Raw genomic sequence first — 20,575 nt, 5'->3', positions numbered from 1 at the left:
GTATTGTTTGTCTTGTCTTGTGTGAGCGCGCAGCTTTGAGCATGCTCAAGCTGCGTGCTCTTCTGTCCTTGTGTTTTGTGTGCGGGGCGTGGTGTTCGGATCCCAGCACTTCAGTCTAGTTTGGGTTTCAGTTTTGTGTTGGGATTCGGACATTCATGCTCCGCGTGTTTGTTTTCTGTCACGAGCGCACAGAATGAGCATTCGCTCGTTCTCGTGCGCTCTGTTTTGTCACGTGAGCGCGTGCTCTTCTGTCTGTGTGTTGTGTTCTGTGTAGCACACGGTTCATATTTACATCGGCCGTGTGCTTTCATGTTATGTTTTGTCTTATGTTGTGTAGCATGTGGTTGGTGTTTTTCACTGGCTACGTGCTTTTATGTTGTCATGTTTTGTGTGAACATGCAGCTGATGAGTTTTCATTAGGCTTGTTCGACTTCACCCAGCGATGCGCAGACCGATCGGCGGCTGACTTGAAGCAGTGCATGCCGGTTAGAAATTTTGTCCGACTTGAGGCAGCGCCGACGCCACGTGACAGTGACGTATGTCAACAAAGTGCCGCGAGAGCGATTCGAAAGCAGCCGGCGATTACAGCCGGTGCAGTTTCTCGAGAGCGACTGCATGAGGCTGCATGGGCTCTGATGACGACACAGCCGTTCCACGATTGGCCAGATTCACCGCATGACAGCGATCACGTGTGTTTCGTGTTTATTCTAAAACCTTCAGCTCCACTAATGCGCACAAATCTGTTTTTTATAACAGTAAAACCTCCTTTCATGTAGTCGCGATGTTATATTGTCATGTTTATCAAAATATAACTGATTAAAAACATAGACCCCACTTCATTGATAGTGTAGGCTTATATGTTGAACTTTATTCTTGTAAAAACACACGCTGTATTAAGCAGTGCATAAAGTATTACATGACAATAATGTCTCTGAAACATCTGTGTATTGCCAAATATTGCATTTATTTCACTTCAGCTGATAAAGTGTGCAAACACAGCGCGAGCGTCACCGCGGGAAGCAGAAAGTGTCCGACTTCACGTCTGTGTTTGCAGCTCCTCCCCGCCTGCACGCGGCTACTCTCGCCGATCAGCTGCATCCAGCCGCAGCCGATGTCGAACACACCTTTCAGCTGCATGTTCATGTCATGTTTGGTGTAAGCACATGTCTTGTTAAGTGTTTCTTTGTGCCATGTGCTCGTGTCCATTGTCTAACCCCGCCCACCTTGTTTCTTGATTATTGGTTAATTTGCCCCACCTGTCTTCCCTCGTTACCCTCTTTTGTTTGTTCCCTATTTAATCTCCTTGTGTTTGTTTATATATATATATATACACCGATCAGGCATAACATTATTATTATGACAGGTGAAGTGAATAACACTGATTATCTCTTCATTACGGCACCTGTTAGTGGGTGGGATATATTAGGGAGCAAGTGAACATTTTGTACTCAAAGTTGATGTGTTAGAAGCAGTAAAAATGGGCAAGCGTAAGGATTTGACCGAGTTTGACAAGGGCCAAATTGTGATGGCTAGACGACTAGTATTCCCTGGTGGCTGTGGCCTCTTTCAGCAGGATAATGCGTCCTGCCACAAAGCACAAATGGTTCAGGAATGGCTTGAGGAGCACCACAACGAGTTTGAGGTGTTGACTTGGTCTCCAAATTCCCAGATCTCAATCCAATCGAGCATCTGTGGGATGTGCTGAACAAACAAGTCCAACTTACAGGACTTAAAGGATCTGCTGCTAACATCTTGGTGGCAGGTACCACAGCACACCTTCAGGGGTCTAGTGGAGGCCATGCCTCGATGGGTCAGGGCTGTTTTGGCAGCAAAAGGGGGACCAACACAATATTGGTCATAATGTTATGCCTGATCTGTGTATATACAGTATATACATGCAAATATTTCTTAAATATATACATGAATTAGTATGTATTTATATATACATAATAATTATACACGATACACACACGTATATTTTTATTTTGGATGTGATTAATCGTGATTAATTGATTTGACAGCACTTTTTAAAGTGTTATTTATTCCTGTGATCAAAGCTGAATTTTCAGCATTGTTCCAGTCTTCAGTGTCACATGATCCTTCAGAAATCATTCTATGATGATTATTTGCAATTCTTCTTATTATTAATGTTTAAAACTGTTGTGCTGCTTAATATTTTGGTGGCACAATTGTTTCATGACTCTTTGAGGAATAGAAAGTTCAAAATAACAACATTTATTTGAAACAGAAATATTTTGTAACATTATAGATGTCTTTACTGTCCCTTTTGATCAATTTAATGAATCCTTGTGCTGAATAAAATAACTAATGAATTAAAAATATATATTGAACCCAAACTTTTGAACAGTAGTGTATATGTAGATTTTGAGTGTTGCATGCAGAATTCTACTATAATACTAATATTACTAAACTATAATACTACTTCTATTAAAACACAATTTATTATGTTTTGTGAATGTGTAACTGAATATCAACTAAACTTCCAGTTAGGTAAGTAAATCTATTGTTACTTCAAGTAGCTGCTCTCAGGTTTCCATGATTTTTCCAAGACATGTTCATATTTTATTGATGCTGGAACACCGTTACTGTCTAAAAATTTGTTCTTAACCCTATCCCTACCCCTAACCTTACCCATAACGTATCCTTAAAATCAGAAGGAAATGATGGTGAATAACACTGATGTAGAAGCACCTAACCCTGGTAGTAAACCTAAACTTGACATAAACTGTAAACTTGTCCCTCAAATCTGATTGGTTGATTGGAATGTTGTTTAGGATCAATAGATATGTTGATCCAGGAACATATTGCATTTGGTGAAATCAGGTTCCCTTTCGAAAGGGAACTCGCGCTGCGTCAGCTGACGCTACGGGGAACGCCTCCAGCGTGACAGGTGCCTGAAATCACAATAACAAAACGTCAATCCTATTGACCGGCGACAGCCTATGACGTCATCAAGGTGCAACCAGGAAGTATAAAAGGGCGCCTTGCCAACATGACAGTATCTTTTTGTCTTCAGGGACTGTTTGCCGATTTTCAGATAAAGCAATCAAAGATGAAGTGTGCCCAGAAACAACGCCACTTCCGCAGATGTGTGGACCCGTGTACCAGGTATCTTACACCTGAGGATACACACACACTCTGTGTGTACTGTCTGGGTGAGGAGCATGCATGGGAAGTTCTCGAGGGAGCTTCCTGTGCAAACTGCGAGCGTTTTCCCCTGAAGACGCTCCGCTCTCGTCTGGCTCTCTTCTCGAGGGGAGAGAATTCAGCATCTGGGGATGGCCCCGCTCGAGCTGAGGCTGAGCGGCGTCTGAAGTCCTGGGGTTCCCAGATGGATCTGGCTCGTCGTCTGGAGACTGGTGTGGTGCTCGCAGATGACGATCCAGATCGCGAGGGGCAGACATCGGAGGAGGAGCGGGATTTGAGCTCCTCCTCCTCGTCTGCGGCTCTTCCAACTGAGCAAAGGATGGATGAAGAGGTTGGTGAGTCAGCTGAGGCTGAAACCTCGCATCCATCCTGTCCCATGTACGGGGAGCTGGTGAAGGTCATGGAGCGCGCTGCAGGTAGACTGGCGCTGCCGTGGCAGCGCGCGAGGAGAGAGGTCGTGCGTCCAAATCGTTTGGATGACCGGTTTCTCTCCGCTCATGACCGCCCAGCTCCCGGGAGTCTTCCATTTCTTCCGGATCTCCATCAACAGATCTCGAAGGGATGGAAGAAGCCGTATTCAGCCCGCATCCATCGGCATCAGCGAGCTAACTTCGCTGATGTCGAGGGATTTGCTGAGGCTGGATATGTGTCGTTGCCGCCCGTGGACGAGACGTTTGCGAACTATCTCGCCTCTGGGCGGCCATCGACACTGAGGTTTCCCACCCTGCCGACCAAACCTCTTAGGACGATATCACGGTTGAACGGCAGGGCGTACATGTCAGCGGGTCACGCTGGGGCGGCTTTACACACCATGGCGGTGTTACAAGCCTACCAGGCGGACCTGCTGAGGGACCTCGATCAGGGGGAGGGACTAACCCCTGATGCGGTGACCGAGTTGCGCCGGACCATGGATCTTGCTCTCCGGGCTGCCAAACAAACCGCGTTTGCCATCGGTCGTTTGATGGCGGCGATGGTAGCCACGGAGAGACATCTGTGGTTGAACCTGGCGGACATCGGGGAGAAAGAGAAGTCCTTTCTCCTGGATGCCCCGGTTTCGCCCTCTGAACTTTTCGGCACCTCCGTGGAGGCGGTGGTCGGAAAGTTCAGGGAGGCGAAGGCGCGCTCGGCGGCATTTAGAACATGCATCCCGCTGAGGTCCGGGACCGCACCCAGGCAGCCGGGTGTCCCTGGCCCGTCACGGTCTGAGGACTGGAGATGGGACCAGCGAACCAGCGTCGCCTCTTGAGCGCCCCCTCCGTGGAGGACTGGTGCGCAGAGAAGGCGGGACACCCGCAACAAGAAGAGGAAGGAAGCCGGTGCTGGTAACCGGAACCAGCGTAGGCAGCGGACTCCGCCTCCCAGGGTGCGCAGATGAGCGCTGCCTTTTTCCCTTCCTCCTGTGAAATTCCCCTGGGCGCTTTACATCAGGCCGGTGGGCCAATGATGAGCAGAAAATGTAAGATTCTGACGGCCCGCCTGGTTTGTTTGGTGAAAGCGCCCCCCTCAGGATGGTGGTCGTATACTAGCTTGATGGCTGGTATGAAGCGCCGAGAAGAGCGAGTGGTGAGTCCCCCTCGAGAAGGGTGAAACATTTTCTACTAATGTTTTCAGGACTCCGTTTTTCGCTCTCCTGAGAGGGCTCGGGGGATTATGGAACATCGCTGGACATCGCAGGGCCAGCAGCTCCCCGTGACTAAGCTAAGAACGATCTTCTTTGCAACATTATATGTTTGTGCATAATGCTATACTTTAGCTAGTAGAGATCTACCGCCTCTCCGTGTTATCTCTCTCACTTATGTGAGTGTTTGTATTTGCCGCTCTTGCTCGCGGGCTTGTGGTCACCTGCTATCAGGCGCCGGTTTCTAGCCGGTAGCACCTGAAGGCGGTGTTCATACCCTAGCATGACGAGACGACGCTGCTACTATGCGGTCCCTACAGGAAGGGACTCTCATAGATCGCCTACAGCATGGTTACCTACCAGGCAGGCTTGGGAGCTCCTCTCAAGTGAGAGTCTTCTGTGAGCTGATAGCCGCTTGGCACTGATCCGTCGGTTGTAGGCCCATCGAGGCCTCCCAGCAAGGATCAGCCTGTAGGCCTGTTCGGCCTCCTAAGCACGTTTTAAAATAAATGCTTGGTAGATACTAGGATTGAGTGGCTAAACTCCCCTCGCTAGCAAGGGTTAGAAAGCACTGCGCTGAGCGCTGCTCTCCAGGATAACCCGTCTCTGAGGTCCGGCTGGTGGAGGACACTGCCTTTTTGCAGTACCCTAGCAGGATGTCTCTCCGGAGGCAAGTACCAGAGGCTCTGTACTTAAGCAGACAGGGGTTGGCCGAACTGACGTGTCCCACATAGAGGTCGCTAGGTCAGGCCTCCCTGGTGGCATTCGGTGAATTCTTCCCGAATAGTGACTGGCACGGGTTCTCTCGGGTCCCCCTGCCACGTTCCCTTAAAGGAACCCCTTCTGTTGAACGGGCTGGTTCCAGGCCTTCGAGCGGCCAGGGTAGGACTTCATGTAGTATGCAAAGTTTCCTTCTCAGGTTTATAGCTTGGGCTTTGACCGTAGGGAGCGCTGTCACTGACAGCCTAATGTGATCAGAAGGGGAGTGGTTCAGGCTTTTCAGTTGAATTTGCTTGTCCTGACAGTTGTCACTGCCAGTGGCCATGCACTCCTTTCGGCATGGCGGCGTTGGTATATCGTTCCCCGTAGCGTCAGCTGACGCAGCGCGAGTTCCCTTTCGAAAGGGAACGTCTCTGGTTACGTATGTAACCTATGTTCCCTGAGAACAGGGAACGGGACGCTGCGTCGCTTTGCCATGCCGCAAGGCTTGCCTGCCAAACAGTCCCTTCAGATGTTTAGATACTGTCATGTTGGCAAGGCGCCCTTTTATACTTCCTGGTTGCACCTTGATGACGTCATAGGCTGTCGCCGGTCAATAGGATTGACGTTTTGTTATTGTGATTTCAGCCACCTGTCACGCTGGAGGCGTTCCCCGTAGCGTCAGCTGACACAGCGTCTCGTTCCCTGTTCTCAGGGAACATAGGTTACATACGTAACCAGAGACGTTCACCCTGCTGTCATTACTTCATTAAAGGGTTAGTTCACCCAAAAATGAAAATTCTGTCATTAATTACTCACCCTCATGTCGTTGGACACCCGTAAGACCTCCGTTCATATTCGGAACACAAATGAAGATATTTTAGTTGAAAGCTGATGGCTGAGAAAGGCTTCACACAGGCCTCCATTGGCATTCAGTACATTGACACTTCCAAGATCCATGAAAGGCACTTAAAACGTTGTTACAAAGTCTATCTCACCACAGTGGCTCTACAATAATCATACAATGCGACGACAATAGTTTTTGTGCGCAAAAAAAAATCAAAATAACACCTTTATCCAACTTGTTCTCGACTTCCGTGTATGCCTCCACGACGCATGCGCGAGAATATGACGCAGATCCGGCGTTCGGACATATGACCCAGAAGCGATTTGTTTACGAGCAGAGGAAGACGCGCGTGTCTAAGCTGTTGGATTCTACATTGATGTGCTTTAGGTCTCGGCGTAGTGCTCAAAATGGGGCTTAAGTGTGTATTTAATCGATTCCCGAACACCGGCGCTACGTCATATTCTCGCGCATGTGTCGTGGAGGCGCACACGGAAGACAAGAACAAGTTGGATAAAGGTGTTATTTTGATTTTTTTTTGCGCACAAAAACTATTGTCGTCGCATTGTATGATTATTGTAGAGCCACTGTGGTGAGATAGACTTTGTAACGACGTTTTAAGTGCCTTTCATGGATCTTGGAAGTGTCAATGTACTGAATGCCAATGGAGGCCTATCTGAAGCCTTTCTCAGCCATCAGCTTTCAACTAAAATATCTTCATTTGTGTTCCGAATATGAACGGAGGTCTTACGGGTGTCCAACGACATGAGGGTGAGTAATTAATGACAGAATTTTCATTTTTGGGTGAACTAACCCTATAATGAGTCTTTTGACCGATTCATTAAAATAACTTTGTCATTCACGGTGTATGTATGTTTTGACAATGCAATAAAAAGATGTCTATTTACTGTATTTGTAATCTTTCATATTATAGTGTCTTCCTCATATTCAGTAACTCAAAACTGTTTTAATTAAGAATATTGCAAAAGGATAAAACAGGAAACGTTTTAGTGATAAACTGCAGATGAGCATAAACTCTACAGAAATCAACCTGCTAAAGACTTAGTAAGTAAGTAACTTAGTAAGCAAGTAGTAAGAGGCAAATGAATGAAGATGCAAACCGGTGAGAAAGTGATCAAACACGTGAGCATGTGAGCGATCACGTGGGTAAATAGGAAGTCAAAAGGAGACAGAGATGAATGGGGTAAATGGCTCCCTGGTGACCATGGAAAATGGAGCTGATGTTTCCTCAAACAGCCTTTCTCGTCTGAAGATGGTCTTAAAAGCACCAATAAAGCGGATTGGAAGCACGTAATAATTAGTTAAGGGCGAGCACATGGTCACGTGGGCAGGAAGATCAATAAGCATTAGTGGGGTAAGTGGGGATGGATCTAAAGGAGCTTCCAATAAGGCAAACAGAAAGAGAGAGACAGAGGAAATGCAGGGCTCGCTGGCGACTGGCTAAGAGTCTGCACTCAGAGTGAATCCACAGAGGTCTGTTTATGTCAGAGGCTGCATTATTTTACAGTACATCCGTTAGGGGTTTAAGCTAGCAGAGATAAACAACTTTGCAACATTAAAACAAACAATTAAAAACGAGTATACAGGTAATATTACATGTGACACATTGTATACACACACACATACAAGTTTATATTGCATCCTATCTCAAGGTTGACATCAAATGGCTTTATGTTTACAAAAGTGGGTCATACTTGGCATACCAGGTGTCTAAACCATATATATTTAGAGAACACTTACACTGCGAGCAGCCATCGAGACTGCTTTGCCAATCCCAGACATGCTAAGAGACAGATGACCAAGTCCAAAATCAGAAGCAGAAGGTACGTTAACCATCTGAAAGAAAGCGAACATACACAAGAGCAGAAAGATATGTTCAAATACATATATTTTCTATTTTTAATTAGGCCACCTTGATTTAATTTTGTACATTATTTTGAATGATCTAAAAATAAAAAAATGTGATGAAAAGATCCTCTTATTCAAAATGGATTGCAGTGGACTGTAGGCCAATGATAGACGTATGTTCAATGATATGGAAACAAACAACATACTGACTTACAAAGCCACTTTTTGTAATGTTTATTCAAAGTCTGCCATAATAAAAATGTCTTTGAATTATCTTCAGTGCTTTCCTAAGAAAACATTGCTCAATTGATTATTCCCATTTAATATGATTCATTAAACTATGTATTACCTCATTCGATTGCATTTTTAATCAATTGACAGAACTAATTGTAATATCCATCTTGTGTGATGTAAGCTGTCAGTAGGTCTCTAAGTATGACTTTAAAAGTGGGTGTTTATGGCACTCATATTATTCTTCCGTTATATGTTTCCCATCTATATGATTAATAATTGAACAGGCCAAATAGACATAAGAATTTCATGAGCTCCAGCCTAGTATGTGAGGATGGACAATCTGCCAAACAGCTCATGCAGAGAAGGTGTTCCTTTCGGTGATCAGACATACTGTTTGAGCTCATAAAAATTGTTTTATCTCATATGAACTCGTAACATTTCAATAAAAGAATTACAGAATATCCTAATAGGTAGGGAACTGTTTTCTAACTAATGTCAGAGCCAACTAAAACACTGAAACCACATGTAAAAACAGGTGATATGCTGTATTTTCTGTACTGCATTGATTCAAGATCTACATAGTTTCGTGCGCTATTGGAATGCCTGGCAAACCACAATCCGATCAGTAATCCTACACCATGAGGACTTAAAATGCTCACATATCTTGAGACAGAAAAAAAGAGAGAGAGGGGGAAAGAGTGAAATATATGGAGACAAAGGTGTATGATGAATCAAGGAAGGGAGTACAGAGGTTGGGCGATTAGATTTGCCTATGAGTAATGGAGGAAGAGAGTTTTGACCGCTGCTGCTGAATAGCACAGTCCTTTAGCTGTTTGAAACACTAGCTACTTGTCAATACATGCACTGCAAGTTCATAACGCGCAGGTCTGACAATAGAAATGTAATCTTCTAGGAGGACATACAAATCAATTCAACAAGACTAACAGCTTCAAGAGCAACCTAGTACACATGAGATCCAGTAGTAGAGCCAGTAAAAATAAACAAGTAGGCCAGAGCTGGCACCTTTAACCCTCTGGACCCTGAGCTGTTTTCTGGACCCTGGAGGTGTTTTGACATGCTCTGACATTTGTGCTTTTTTCAGTTGCTTTAAAAAATATTAATGGCTATTATATGGCATATTGAAATTTGATTACACTGTATTCAGCACAAACAGGGCTACTGTAATATGTGAGCAGCATGTACACAAAAGTTTGTAGTTTTGAGAAAATGACGTTTACGCGTGATTTAAAAAAATAAGAAAATAAAATGTTAAGTCACTGAAATAAGGCAACATAATAAACATTTAGGCTCTTCAGGCTTTCAGAACTAGATCTGGTTGCTTAAGAGTGTTTTTCTTCAAAACAATTTTGATCACTAATTCATACAAAACAATATAGTCATTTAACTGTTGTAAGACACTTCAGTGTCAGAATGGCTGTATGTGGGGAGGGTGTGCATCATCATGAATAATGCTGTGATTCACACCTGAGGAGACAACGACTCCTCCCCTGGGAATATCAATGAGGAATGTGACAGAGGGAACTATAGAGAATGAATTTGAGGAGACTTAGGTCCCATCCACATAGAGACGTGTTTAGCTGTATATATTAAAAAAAAGTTGTATCGTATTAGCGTTTCGTCGAAACCAGTATTTTTTTAAACCAGGTCCCAGAGTGGATAAATCTGAAACCGACACCCTTGCATTTCCATGTGTAGCGATGGTGTCATTACACCACGTCCCTCACGGGAAAGACTAGAAAGGATACAGCTACAGCCACTGGGCATGCGCACATCAATATTGCATCATTTAATTACTGTATTTGCATTATTGTAAAGGTAGGTTTAGGGTTGGGGTAGGTGTAGGCGTAAATAAAACATAATCTGGTAAGTAGCTAATTTATTTATTCTTTTTTATTGTGAGATTTTGCCTCACTTCCGACCGTCGCTCTACCCCTTCCAGCCACAACTCTTCTTCTCCGTTTTTAATGTATTTCTGTGGGTAGAATTACAGCGCCACACACTGGCCTGGCATGTATACTACATCATTTTGAGTCGGTTTCAGTGGTTTCGTGTGTACGCAGATATTTCTTGAGGCGAGGTGAAAAAAAGATCGGATAGGGCTTTGTGTGGATGTGGCCTTAATGATTGAATGTATTGTTTGTAGCTTATTCACAAAATCAAGTTTAAATTAAAAGTTGTAATCTGACTATACATTTTCTTTACATAAAGACTTTTTGTTTTAAGAAGTCTCTTCTGCTCACCAAGGCTGCATTTATTTGATCCAAAATACAGCAAAAACAGTAATATTGTGAAATATTTTTTACAATTTAAAATAAATGTTTTCTATGTAAATATTTTAAAATGTAATTTATTCCTGTGATCAAAGTTGAATTTTCAGCATCATTACTCTGTCTTTAGAGTCACATGATCCTTCAGAAATCATTAAAATATGATTATTTTTTTCATGATTCTTTGATTAACGGAAAGTTCAAAAGAACATTTATCTGAAATAGAAAGATTTTATAACATTATAAATGTCTTTACTGTCACATTTGATCAATATAAGTCATCTTTGCAAATAAAAGTATTTAATTTATTTAAAAAACAAAACAACAACGGCAACAAAAAACGAAACTCTTACTGAGCCAAAAGCTTTTGAATGGTAGTGTATAATGTTACAATAGATTTCTATTTCAGATAAATTCTGTTGTTTTGAACTTTCTATTCATCAAATAATTATTTTCAACATTCATAATAATAAGAAATGTTTCTTAAAGAGCAAATCAGCATATTAGAATGATTTCTGAAGGATCATGTGACACTGAAGACTGGGGTAATGATTTACATCACAGGAATAAATTGCCTTTTAAATATATATTCAAATATAAAACAATTATTTTAAATTGTTAAAATATTTCACAATATTACTGTTTTTACTGCATTTTGGATCAAATAAAACTAAATTACTTACTCATCCGAAATTGTATTCACAGCTGGATCAAGTTGCTCTTCAAAATGCAAATGTTCATCATCAGAGTCCCGCTCTTCTTCCTCACCTGTGTAACATGCCATCTTCCAAACACGCAGGAAAGTTAACGAATCTGATGATGAAACTTGATGCTTTTTAACACTAGAACTACCAAAGTGGTCAAAGAAGCGTGACAAGTTTGAAAAAATAGGGGGGCATGTTTAAGGAATAGGGCCAGAAGACTAAAAAATAGGGCCACATGTTTGAGGAGTAGGAGCAGATGTCTGAAAACTAGGGCAATGTGTTTGTGAGGAGCAGGGCCAGAAGACTGAAAAAAAGGGTCACATGTTTGAGGAGTAGGGCCAGAAGTCTGAAAAATAGGGTCATGTGTTTGAGGAGTAAGGTCAGAAGCCTGAAAAATAGGGTCACATGTTTAAGGCCAGAAGTTTGAGGGTTACATGTTTGATGAGTGCATCTGGAACAATCAGGCACATTTCTGACCTACATCTACAAAATCAGTCTCTAGAGTACAAGGAGCCCTCCTGTCTTTGACCTTTGATCAGACATAGGACATGTTGCAAAACATTTCATGTGCACAAAGTAAATAAAATAAGCATTCCTTGCCCCACCAGCAACTCACCTGTAATACTCTATGAACGCAGTTTGGTCCGCGATGGCTGCCAAATCCACTTGCACCTTCCTTGTGTCTGGCATGGCTGTCAGCTGCTGGATAACGTTGTCGGCCATCTGCTGCATGAAGCGCAAGGTTTGGGTGTAGTCTCCCCGTGGAGAAAATATCTCATCCAACCGCTCCAGGTGCTCCTTCAGCCCTACTTGCATACTACCCAACGAGTTTCCCACCTGAGAGTAGAGACAAAGAAACTTGCTGATAACTATTATCAGGCTAATGGTGCCGTGCTCACTGCATGAAAAGTGGGATTTTCGACCCCATAAACGCCTGTATACTCCTGGAAATCTCCCTAATTTTCGGCAGCTTTCGACAATTTAGAGGCAGCGAACGTCGCGTTCGTCTGTGCCACAAATTGTCGTAAACGAACCATGACGTAGGTGGAGAGCCCCCCCCGCTGAGAGACCGCGCGGAGGTGCGACGCCTCTAATTTGCATATGAATAGCAGCGAAACCAGAGAGTCAACGGCCAGACTTGAATTTACTCACTCACTATTGGCTGAAGCCACTACATTTAAAAAAGAAAAATCCCTCGTGATTGGTTGGCAGATCACTGCAAACCAATCATTATTGGTCCCCCTGGCTCATTATAAATGTAAACCCCAATAATAATAAATATATAATTTATGTTGTAATAATTTGTTTCATATTAATGTTATTGTGCTATGAAGTATTCATACCATCAAGGAATATATGGGCAAATTATACGGACCGTGCCGTTTATTCAAACAAGGGGCTTCATTTATAAGCATACAGCTGTTCATTCAAAGAAAGGGCTTAATTTATAAAACACAGCGGTTTACTCAAAGAAAGAGCTTTATTGTTAAACACACAACTATGTACAGTGCAGCAGTAATGTCTCGTAATGTAATGTAAAGTTCGGCGTGCTCCAGGCTGCGAGAGGGCGGTGGCCGCACAATCCATCCAGACACCCCGTCAACAAAGCCGTCTTCCTCGTCAGATATGAGTTCAATGGTCGCGGACTTCCAAACGTCCACCTCATCCAGCACACTCTCGCTTCCAGCAACTGTAATACAATCCATAAAGACAATAAGCAACCTGAAAAATACTCACATTGACAAAAAACGGATCTAATATAATAAATCTTACCCTTTTTCTTCTTGATCGACTCCGAGCTAAACTTCGCAGTTTCAGGTTGTTTGTATCTGAAGCTCCGGCGTGTCGATTCATAATACGTCTTACAGGCAGCTGGAAAACAATTACATGAGACTGGTATTAATAAAAACAGTCACGGTAAAATTAAACAAGGAATGAGAAACACATTAGAAGTTACTTACACACAATTTCGTCATGATCAGCGGTTAAATCTGGACTCGCGGTAATCGCTCCAAGCAGATAAGAGCTCACGGCTTCGTTATGAGGCGAGGATAGTCTGTGTAAACAAAATGTGCAGTTTTAAGCTCGGATCTATTAACGCATCCATTTCCTTATACAGCTGAATAAAAGCATATTCTTTATATCGTAACGTTACATTACCCATGCTGTGGTTCATAGCGACTGCAGTTTGCCTCAGAGTTATGAAGACGAAGACAGCCTCCTGAAAATGAGTCCAAAAAGTTCGTCGCGTCCATGCAGAGATTGAGTTGAAGACGGTGTCCTGTCATTGTTGATCACGAAAAAGGAAAGCAGCAAAAAACATAAAAAAATAGTTTAAAGCTCGTCTTCTACGCGTCATGGCCATGACCTCGACCTCGCACCCCATTGGACTAGGGCTCTGATATGGAACGCGCCCGGGGCCAAATATCTTTATACGAAACGCGTGACTTATGATCGTTTCAACCTTCAACACGCCCTGTTTTCCGCTTCACGCACAGTTTTAACATGTTAAGAAGACAAATTTGAACGTGTTTCTTAACGCGCACATTCTGTACATGTCGAAGTGTAATATTTTTTTTTTTAAAGCAGACTTACCTTTAGATGTAGCCAAGGCTACATACATATTAATATAAGATATTAATTAATTGCTTAACTTACTACTGTGCTAGAGTAAAGTAGCCTAATGTTACAATGTATATTAAGTAAATGCTTAATATTATACAATTATTATAATTTATCTATATGGGTTATTGTTTGTTTTTTAAAGTTAGGCTATATATAATTTCTAAAAGTATAGGCTAATTTACACAGCACATATTTATAACTGAAAACACACACCACTTTATTCACTTTCACATAATAATGTTTTTGTAATTTGGTGTTTAGTTTGTTGTATAGTTTGTTTATACTGTTCTGTCTCTGTTTTGTTTCCAGGAACATCTGATGAGTGCTATAATAAAATGACTTCATTATATTTAAAATATGTTTTGATATTCATTTTATTTATATTATTAATATTTTATTTACCCATAAACGTGTCTTTAGGAAGCCATAAGTTATAGAGACAAGAATAACTTTTGCCATTTAAATGCCACATTCATTTACTGAGGACCCATACAGCCAATGATCATGTGTGAAAACACATACATAAATTGATCACTTAGAAATCAAAACTAAGGTTTGAGAAAGAAATAATATGCATACAACAAAATATATTGTTTCATAGCAGCTTCAGTAACAAGTTCAAAACAAATTCTGCTGTAAACCGGCTCTAACAAGCCAATATAGTGTCAATATTCAGCTCAAGTGACTTCAGTGTTGATTCAGTTCAGCTGATTTCAGTTCAACTGTAAATTCCTCAGTTGTGCATTGTGTAGTTAGATATATGCAAAAACAACATTTTTGGAAATAGTTAAAATAGTTTTGCACAAAGTGTTGCTTTTGCAAGAGATGTCTGATGTTTTGTGTGTAGAGTTACAAGAAATGGAGCCATATTTTCAGAAATTGTGTGTAAGCAATTAGATAAAACTGTAAATGAATCCAGTTTATTTTAGTTCAGGACTCATAGTCCAGGTGTTAGTAATCTGTGCTTAATCTTTGTTCCAGGCAACAATTTTTTAACTCACGATTAAATAGATTAAGGCCTACTCTTGGCATAATTTAAACCCTGTCCAGGAAACCACCTCTTGAAAATCTGCATTGATAATTCATAAAATGTGGTGTGAGCTCAATTTAAATGACAATTACAGAAAAACACAATCTGACTTAACTATAAACACACAAACTTGTACTTTTCACATTTATGATTAATAGCCATTTAAAAAATCATTCACAGTGCAGGGTGGAAAAATTAATGTTGGTATGTAAACTGTATGCTTTACTTGATTTATTTGTGTGCTTTGGTTCATTGTCTTGTTGCATCACATAACCTCTCTAAAGGTTGAAGACATGAACTGCTGTCCTGTATTTTTTTATTTTTTTTACATAACATTGGTTATTGCTAATGACATACAGAGTAATTAATCTACACTGTGAGCCCGGACAAGTTGAATCTACTTAAAAAATTGGAGCAAACTGGTTGCCCTAAAAATTTAGTAATGTGTACTAAAACGAGTACATTTAACTTAAATTTAAGTTAACATTTTAACTTAAACTTTAAACTTGTTTTAGTCAAAAAAATTCAGAACCTAGATAAAACTCCCCCTGCTGCTACTCTGATTTGCATTTGTGTAGCTCACAGCATGTTCATTTACATGATAAAGCCTCCCCTAGAATTAAGGGGAGGGGGGGAAAACTGCCAAGCAAGGCCCACGTCAATTTCCGACAATTTACGGCAGTTTTCGGTGTTGCCTGCAAATTGCCGTGCACAGTCGTAAACCTGAAGTTTCACGGCAATCTACAGTGTCACATACTGACGAAAATCCCACTTTTCATGCAGTGGCGCTGGCGCAGAGATGAATGGCTGTTTCCAATGAATTCTCTATGGGAGTGGGAGGCAAGCACGGGTGATCATGGGATTACCAAATAAGCGAGAGTGACAAAATGCTGAGATTTTTTTTTCTTTCAAAAATGCAAGGTTGAATATTTGTTTAATTAGTTTTTATAAACTGTAATCGTGTAAATGCGATGACTTTATTGACCGTTTACTGTCAACATTTGCAAATGTCACATCCCCCAAGTGGCATATCTCATTGGCAGGTATTGAGCTAGTTTCCCCAGTGGATATGTAGGCTAAACATTCTTGAAAGATGAGTTTCGGACGAAGTGAAAGGTCTCATCCTCCTATTTTGAGGACAGAGAATTGAGAATAAGGCTAGACGGGGCAGAAAGAAGCTAGTTTAGAAGTAAAACAGTACAAGGGAGCAAAATGCAGTCATCAATCACAGTTGTGATGTGTGAAAGATTCAGCTTGCTCTAAAAATGGAAAATGGTGCGGCCACATTAGCAAAAAGGTCCATTGTCTATACTGTAGGGATGTTAGCTCACACAGAAGTCACTTTCAATCCAAGCAGCTGTCTCTTAGTCAACACATCAAATTTGTGTGACTTGAATCATTGTGAAATCTGTATGGGGAAATATTTCACTCTCACATGGAATTTCTGAAATGACTGGATTTCAAACGCAAAAAGGTAACCAAAGACACCTTTAGACAGTGAGAGGGTTATAAAACAATATCCTCATGCTTTTATGTTTGTCATTATGTTGTGACTTATTAATGGACAAGATATGGATAACTTTCATTGGATAACATTTACATGTTGCTGTTTATTAGTACTCATAAAGCACATATTAATGCCTTTTTCTGAATGACCTTATTCTACATCCCTTAACTTAAATGCTAAAAAAACTACCTTACTAACTATTAATAAGCAGTAAATTAGGAGTTTATTAAGGTCGTAGTTAATAGTGAATATGTGTTCCCCAAACTCAAGTGTTACCAACTATAAGTAAGCAGATTATTTTTGGGCTGACTGAATGTTAAGGTGGTTTTCACATCTGCTAAACATAAAACTTGTCCAAAAAGAAACAAACAAGTTTGAAGTTGGCTTCTTCAGTCCCCAATCACAGTTCCTAATAGATTTACTGAAGCTGGAGGAAAATCAATTATGCTTTCAAAAGGATTTTGTCAGGTCAGCTTTCAAATATTACTGCAATTCGACAGCCTAGGTGCAGAGTTATGACCATGAAATATTCTACACGTATTGCTTTGAACAATACAGCCTTTGTTGCTGGCCCGAATCAACGTTAGAGACCCATCCAGGTATTGGCCTTTAAAAACTGAATGGTGCACAACCCTGAGGGGAGGGGTAGAAACAATCTTTATAGGAGACTGCTACAACATAATTTGTAATAGCTACCACTTTGCTGCTCACCACACTATTATTGTGCCATCAATTTTTTTCAGGTCCTAATACCTGGTCATTTCATAGGTCAGACATCTTATTTAACCAGAATAAGCTACAATAGACTGCCTTAATGGCACACTGTCTGTATCCAATTTAAAGTTTGTTATTAGACGTCAAATCGTGAATAATTGATCAGTACATCAGGGGATGTTTGCATGCTGAAAAACGTTTAATTTGCTTGAGTATGCCCATTTGTCCTCTTCTTTCCCTCTTTTTAAAATTCCTGTTAAACTTATTCTTGGCAATAATTGCTCATTCTGCTTTCGTTTCAGTGAATTGCAATATGTAGCTCTTTTGAATAATAGCTGGAAGAGTAGCTAAGATTCGTAAAGATTAGGATTTATAAGAGCAAGATTCATACATTAGAGTCACTGCCCTTGTGGAAGGTGTGGACACTGCATGAAATAAAGTTAGAAGCATGAATAATGGCAGTCGCTACACACATTTATTCACTATTTTCTGGCACGCAACCACTGGCAGGAGCCGTTTAAAAAGCTTGGCAGGTCTGAAAACTCCATCTTCACTCTCCCAATCACTTCAGCATTCATGAATTCAGTTGTGCAATCATGCTTGGCCTTCAGACCGGTCCTCTTTGCATTTCAATTTTAAAAGAGATTTTCACTAACGCTGAAATTGGATTTATGCCATTTTGCCTGTTTGTTGTTCTCACATTCTGAATGTTGTTTTAGTTACAGCAAACAGTGAAAAGTCTGTTCTAGACAGCTCATTTACATATGACCGCCAAACCGTGAAGCAATGCATTATAGGCGAGTGAGACACACTAGAAGAGAGTGCATGACGGCAGGAAGCTCTGGGAGGCAAAGTATTAGAAGAACAGAGGTTGTCACCACAGGTAATGAACATCAGGGCTGTGTGAGGAGAAATTTTCTGCCAGCCAGCCAGCCAGCCAGCCAGCCAGCCAAATGCTCAGTTTACCAGACTCAACCTGCCATATGTTGAATTGCACAGCCCTTATATCCGAAACATGCTGCTGGAAACACTGCTTGTGAGTTGGTTTAAATATAACATAGCTGTGAATTACAAAGACCTGTCCAATTCCTGGTGCATTCTCTGCATAGATAACACAGTGACATTTTCAATGGGAAAGGAAAGAAGCCTGTCACTTAATCTACACCAATTCCAACAAAGACTGAGATAAGTAGAAAAATACCACTTTCACATAATTTTTGCTCAAAAAAAGGTGTAAAGTCTTTCTTACAGCTCATCCTTTTTTTTTGCACGTTCAAGTACTACTGCTGCATAGCACACAATATATACTGTATACTAATATTTATACAGCTGTACATACAGTACATAATGCACAAATCCACGTGATGTAAAAGAAAACGTGATTCATCAGACCAGGCCACCTTCTTCCATTGCTCCGTGGTCCAGTTCTGATGCTCACATGCCCACTGTTGCTTTCAGTGGTGGACAGGTGTCAGCATGGGCACCTTGACTGGTCTGCGGCTATGCAGCCCCATTCACAACCCCATAAGCCCCATACAAAACAAACTGTGATGCACTGTGTATTCTGACACCTTTCTATCAGAACAAACATTAACTTCTTGAAGCAATTTGAGCTAGAGTAGCTCATCTGTTTGATCGGACCACACAGGCCAGCCTTCGCTCCACACGTGCATCAATGAGCCTTGGCCGCCCATGACCCTATCCCCAGTTCAAAACTGTTCCTTGCTTGGATCACTTTTGATAGATACTGACCACTGCAGACCGGGAAAACCCCTCAAGAGCTGAAGTTTTGGAGATGCTGTGACCCAGTCGTCTAGCCATCACAATCTGGCCCATGACAAACTCACTCAAATCCTTAAGCTTGCCCATTTTTCCTGCTTCTAACATATCAACTTTGAGGACAACATGTTCACTTGCTGCCTAATATATCCCAAATTCCTTTATTAGGCGAATAAAGCTCATTCTGATTCTGAATACTTGAAACGATCGCATTATACAACCATAAATATTTCAAAGACCATGTTCAAAATTAAAATATGCTGATGATCTGCTGAAAACTGCACAGCAGACAGTCAATAATAGTCTATACATATTGAAATATTTATGTATTTGATTTAAAATAGCTTAAAAGGAACCGTTATTTTAACCGAACAGCCATGGTAGCCCTTTACAATAAGGTTGTATTAGTTAACATTAGTTAATGCATTAATTAACATAAACTAACCATGAACAACACCTCTGTTCAGCATTAGTTAATCTGTGTTAACGTTAGTTCATAAAAATACAGCTGTTCATGGTTTGTTCATGATAGTACACAGTAAATTAAAGGTGCTCTAAGTGATGTCACACATTTTTTAGGCCAAAACATTTTTTTGTCACATACAGCAAACATCTCCTCGCTATCGGCTAGCTGCCTGTCCCCTGAACACATATTAAATATGATGCGTTCAAGTTGTGGGAAAGATTGTATTTATGAGTTGAACACACTTATTTTTGTTCTATATTCTTGTCAGAAAACGTTGAACTACCCGAGTTAAAACAAAACAATAATAAAATAAAAGGATTTGAGAAGTGAGAAATGTATTGGGCGTCCTCAATCACTCTGTGATCAGCATTGACATAAACATTTCAAGCACACAGCTGTGGACATGGATGCATGAGTGGATAATATACAGATAGGGATAGAAACGGTGCTTTATTCGTAATTGTTTAATGCGATATTCCAATTTACGATTCTAAGGTAGTTTGCTATTCTCAACATAGCTGGTAACTTCTTTTTGTTCTTTATCCTTGCTCGAAAACGTTGAGCTACCTGTGTTAAAATAAAATAATAAAATAAATCAAATAAAAAAAATAAAAATTACAAATAATAATTAAATAATAATAATAATAATAAATTATAATAATACTAAAAGAATTTGAATTTGAAAAGTGGTCTGTGATAATCATTCAGTAGTGGGTGTCCTCAATCACTAAACATTTCCAGAACATCCGTGGATGTGGATGCATGAGTGAGTGGATACACAGATAGATTTGTAATCCCCCTTTAATGCAGATGAACAGATAATCCCAGTCTTCTCTCAGTGCTTACTGCTTTCGCTTGCCTACACGGATGAATACACACACCAGATGGATGTGTTTGCATCTGGAGAGTTTTCTAGAGTCTACAACTCAAACTTCTCAAAAAAGTGGAAGTTAAAATGGGGACAGATACTTTATGACTACAGCTCTGTGGCAGGAGTGAAGCCTGCAGCAGAGCTGCACTCCTGCATGTA

The 20,575-nt window shown here is 41.1% G+C and overlaps 1 protein-coding gene across 2 annotated transcripts in view; it reads right to left on the bottom strand.

Moving 5' to 3' along the window:
* ttyh2l (tweety homolog 2, like) overlaps positions 1 to 20,575 on the bottom strand; it is a 75,059-nt gene that overhangs the window by 18,518 nt on the left and 35,966 nt on the right. For both annotated transcript variants that reach the window (XM_079812748.1, XM_079812749.1), the window contains exons 4-5: positions 12,041 to 12,261; positions 8,091 to 8,186 (exon numbers count right to left, since the gene is read on the bottom strand). In XM_079812748.1, the coding sequence (XP_079668874.1) occupies positions 8,091 to 8,186; positions 12,041 to 12,261 (317 nt within the window). The remainder of the gene's footprint in view (positions 1 to 8,090; positions 8,187 to 12,040; positions 12,262 to 20,575) is intronic.

The sequence above is a fragment of the Gobio gobio genome (genome assembly GCF_949357685.1).
Source record: "Gobio gobio genome assembly, chromosome: 1".
NCBI classification, from domain to species: Eukaryota; Metazoa; Chordata; class Actinopteri; order Cypriniformes; family Gobionidae; genus Gobio; species Gobio gobio.
Note: the sequence above shows the minus strand (reverse complement) of the source record. Positions and strands in the feature narration are given on the sequence as shown.